At 33.8% G+C, this 4,243-nt stretch overlaps 1 protein-coding gene across 2 annotated transcripts in view; it reads right to left on the reverse strand.

Moving 5' to 3' along the window:
• Window positions 1–503: 503 nt before the first annotated feature.
• Window positions 504–4,243, reverse strand: part of LOC122041971 (exosome complex exonuclease RRP46 homolog) — a 19,723-nt gene continuing 15,983 nt past the window's right edge. Inside the window, exons 5-10 of one of the 2 annotated variants that reach the window (XM_042601872.1) lie at window positions 3,671–3,691; window positions 2,783–2,855; window positions 2,641–2,708; window positions 2,033–2,165; window positions 920–1,101; window positions 504–751 (exon numbers count right to left, since the gene is read on the reverse strand). In XM_042601872.1, the coding sequence (XP_042457806.1) occupies window positions 986–1,101; window positions 2,033–2,165; window positions 2,641–2,708; window positions 2,783–2,855; window positions 3,671–3,691 (411 nt within the window). In that variant the 3' untranslated portion in view covers window positions 504–751; window positions 920–985. Of the gene's footprint in view, window positions 839–919; window positions 1,102–2,032; window positions 2,166–2,640; window positions 2,709–2,782; window positions 2,856–3,670; window positions 3,692–4,243 lie in introns of both variants that reach the window. The other variant, XM_042601871.1, reaches the window with a different exon arrangement.

Here is a 4,243-nt window from a genome sequence, read left to right on the forward strand (position 1 = left end):
TCACTAAGGTGTCTTTGATAGCCTAACCTAGTGTTCCATTTGTGGGCACTATTATGTCATTCCGTACCAATGCTATTGAGTTGTAACAAGACAACGAAATTTCTAATGAAAAGTAGCAACAGTTGGGCATCATACAATCTGTAAAATTGTCTCAAATTATCAAAGCTAATTTGTCATCATTAGCCAACATTATAGTTATGATAAAGAAACCTTAATTGACAATGATCAAATATAATAAAATCTATTTAAATATAAAAGATAATATAAAATGAAATAAAAAGATTCATATACTCATCCCACTTAGAAGGGAAAAAAAACTTCAAAATTTTAAGGTGTCATTTCTATTAAATTATAATATTATTTATTATCTTAAATATTAACATGTACAAGAAAATAAAGTAGCCTCAACTGAATAAGCAACTTGGGTAGAAAAATTGAACTAGGTGAGTTAAGCCAACAAAATGAGTTGAATGAGCTTAGAAAACCAAACAAGACAAATGGGATGAAAGGACTTGGTAAATCAAAGATAAATTGTATGGGTTGGTCAAATATATACTTGAGTGAACCAAGCAAATTGTGTGAACAAGTCAGAGTATAGAGTGAACGCAGTGAAAATAGACTCTTGCATTGAGCAGCATCTCACAGAAGAAACGGATATTTTTTGCCAACCGCTGTGAAGTCTGAAGCAAATATCTCTGCAAACAATCGTGTCTGCCAACTGACTATTTGCTGAAAGTTACATCACAACCCGCTGAAAGTACAACATAACCTACCCATAATCATCATTGTCAAGGTACCAGCTTCAAGGGAATTGCAAACACGCTAAACGGAAGATTACCTGGTGAGCAGGAAATAGATCCATTTAGATGTGTTACTCCATAAGAACTGAAAGTTAAATTCTTGATTTGATATTTCATACCTTATACGCTCTACTCTGCAGTGAATTCAATAGAAAATTTTGTTTCAAGTAATGTACGAACCCCAACTATGTAGTCTTTGTCAGATCACTAGGGGCTTGTGACTCCATGCTTCTCCTAAGAAACTCTGATATCTTTGCGCATGCAGCATAACCCCGATCAAGGCAATTGAAATAGTCGACCACTAGTTCAAGGCGTTCGCCAGATTCAGATCAGTTATCGTGAACATAGATAAACAACAAGGCCAGAGATTGGTTATCCAATATGATTAAATGTTAGATATGAATCATAAGAGTGTAATCAGTGATATGTTGGATAGCGGAACAAAGAAATGCAAATCAGAAAACCATAATCAATAAAGTGAAGCAACATCAAGCTTTTCTAATACATTTCACTGATACAAAAAGTTGTCAAGAATGTAAGGCAATTTCTAGCCATAACATAGTAGTTCAGCAAGATTATGAGTCTTGATTCTTATTATTAAAATATAAATGTAAGTCTTTGATTAAAATTCTAGGATATCTAAAATATTCAAGTCTGGAAGCTTTGTTTTAATTTTAGCTAGAAGTATGTTCATGCAATTTTGTTCAAATGAACAGATTGAGTTTGAAGAATTTTTTTTTAAATGTAATCAGACCCCTACATAAAATATTAGTTTTTTTTCTTTTTTCTTTAATATATACTATCTATCTACACTTTTTTTACTAATTAACTAACAAATTAAGCAGTAGAAGAGAGTGAGTCATGCAAGAAAGTGTCAAGTAGATTATCATGTTCATACAGGACAATTTCTCATTTACTTAAAACATACAGATAATTAATGATTGGTTTTCATTTTAAAATAACTGCAAAAAGATGAGAAATGAATTTTTCATAAATTAAATTAAAATTATGATGGATTAAAGAAAATTATGAGATAGTATCACAAGTTAAAACTATACAAGCAACAATTAAAGTTCAGGTGTCATGATAATATATTCATTTTTTAAATGAATTTGGACAGGAAGATTTAAACATTTTATCATCTGGATTGCGGTGCTAGATTGTACTAAAACAAAAAAAACAGTAGGTCATGCGTAGACATAGAATCAACAAGCAAATATTGCAAGTTTCACCTGGCATCGCCCCATGAGTTACAGATGTAATAATCCCAGCCTCAATCGGTTCACTATCCTCTGTCAATGAACCTTTGGGAAGGACTGATATTGGAGAATTTGGAAATACCAAATACGCAAATGCTTGAATTTTCTGAGATAAAAACCAAGTCAATTATTCGAGTTTTCAGTGGAAGAATGCATCATAAAATTACCAGTAATCCATATCAAAGGAAGGTCTCTATGAATGTATAGGTGGAAGAGGGAATTTCAAAGCAGGAACCAATTACAAGAGCAACATAAATATATTGTGGTCTTTTCACATCAAATGGAGCCAGTAAAGTCACATTGGAGCAAACACCCATGCCAGTAGAGTCACATTGAGAATTGATATGGTGAACATCCCTAAAAATGGATGGTCCAAATTCATTGCATACTCAACCAGACCCAAATAAACCTATGTGATAGTGATTAATATATGATTGATGCTGCACAGTGAACAGTAGGAGAATACCTAGCAAGTTTGGTTCATAGTCAATGGATAGAGGAAATTAGTCAAGACAAGAACAACAGAATAATTAACAACAATAGCTCCAACATAAATAGAGCATGCAAGAATAGCTAAATACCTTCTCTTCTATCTTTGTAGGATCTAGAATTACAGATCGACTCCCTGTCAAACCACAACAAATAGCCACTGCAAAAGTCCATTGCACAGTGCAGTTAGGCATGCAGTAGGTAGAGAATGTAATTGCCATGGTGATAACATACCAGCTAGATACTTTAAAGGGATACCAGCGTCTGCAAGTGCCGCACAAGATGCATTTATGGCACAAGGGAGAAGCTAAAAACTTAGTCAAGCAAAACTCGGTTATTTAAGAGATTCTAGGTAAGAAAATTAAGCAAAGCTTCCTCTGTTACAAGTTGAGGGAGAACAAAGCTCCTCACAAAAACCCATTTTGATGCTGAAAGGAAAATCATCAAGGGCTGAAAAAAAAAAACCACATGGAAAACCAACAAAAACATTATTCGATAAAGTATCTGTTTTCTAATAAAAAAGGAAGCAAGCCCTAAGAATCTAATAGACAGGGAACAACTTTATTTAAAGGGGAAAAGTTACTTAGGCATCTTCTGTAGCATTCTTAGCACCTGAGGTGTTCTCAACCCCATTACATGTGTAATTCTCAATGCCAGAAATGCCCTGATTATAGAACTGTTATTCTTGATAATCCTGGAGATTGAAGGTTTGTTCAGTTGTAGCATGGGCATAAGACATTTCACACATCTCATTTCATATCACATCTGTACTTCCAATTGGATCAGAGATAACTCAGGTCTGTCTGAATTAAGATGTACGAATATGCAGACTCAATGATCTAGGACCAAAAGCAAGACTTGCCCATTAGTGTCCTTAACTAAATTAGGAAAATTAGCAAATGAGTTCGAGTTAAACTAAAACATTAGCCCTGACAAGAATTAACAACAACCATGCATTATCCCACTAGGTGTCGGCTATAGTGCCTTGACATAACAAATAGAAATTTTAGGTGTAGGTTTTAAAGAAGCTTAATGACGCTCACATACTTTCAATCAGTTATCCATTGGCTAACTACAAATATCTATCAAGATAAATACAAAAAATCTGTTAGTAAAAGATACAGCACCATCATCTCCAACAACCTGCAACAAAAAGAAATGTAATATAAGCAACTAAAAGAACTAATATGATCAAGTTTACTTCAATATATTTCAGCACTATATCGTAGTAAATGCTAATACATATTTTTACTCTTGAAGGGAAAAAAAAACAATACAAAAAAAATGAAAGTCTTAAGGGTGTAAACTTGGGTGGGTTGATAGTCAATCATTCGTTAGATAATGAGTATTCAACCAAATAACAATACATTACAATCATTGTTGGTGCAATTGTGCTTTAAGTAATTAGGTTACATTAAGATTTTAATGTTTGATCAAATAGTTAAAGTTAGAAATTGCATATGTGTTTGAAATGGCTATTAAATTATGCAGGAACTTGGTACATGCAGCTCGTGGAGCCCATGACTTTGATGAGGTCCATAATGACTTGGCAAGGCAAAGACAACACACTCAATGACTTGGAGATCCAATGGAGTTCAAAGAAGTTTGAATGAGACATCCAAGGGATCACAAGACGAGAAGCATTAAGGTGTTGTTGGACCTGCTTGTAAAGCTTAACATGGCACGGCCAACTTG

This window comes from Zingiber officinale, chromosome 2A, assembly GCF_018446385.1.
Source record: "Zingiber officinale cultivar Zhangliang chromosome 2A, Zo_v1.1, whole genome shotgun sequence".
In the NCBI taxonomy this organism is placed as follows: Eukaryota; Viridiplantae; Streptophyta; class Magnoliopsida; order Zingiberales; family Zingiberaceae; genus Zingiber; species Zingiber officinale.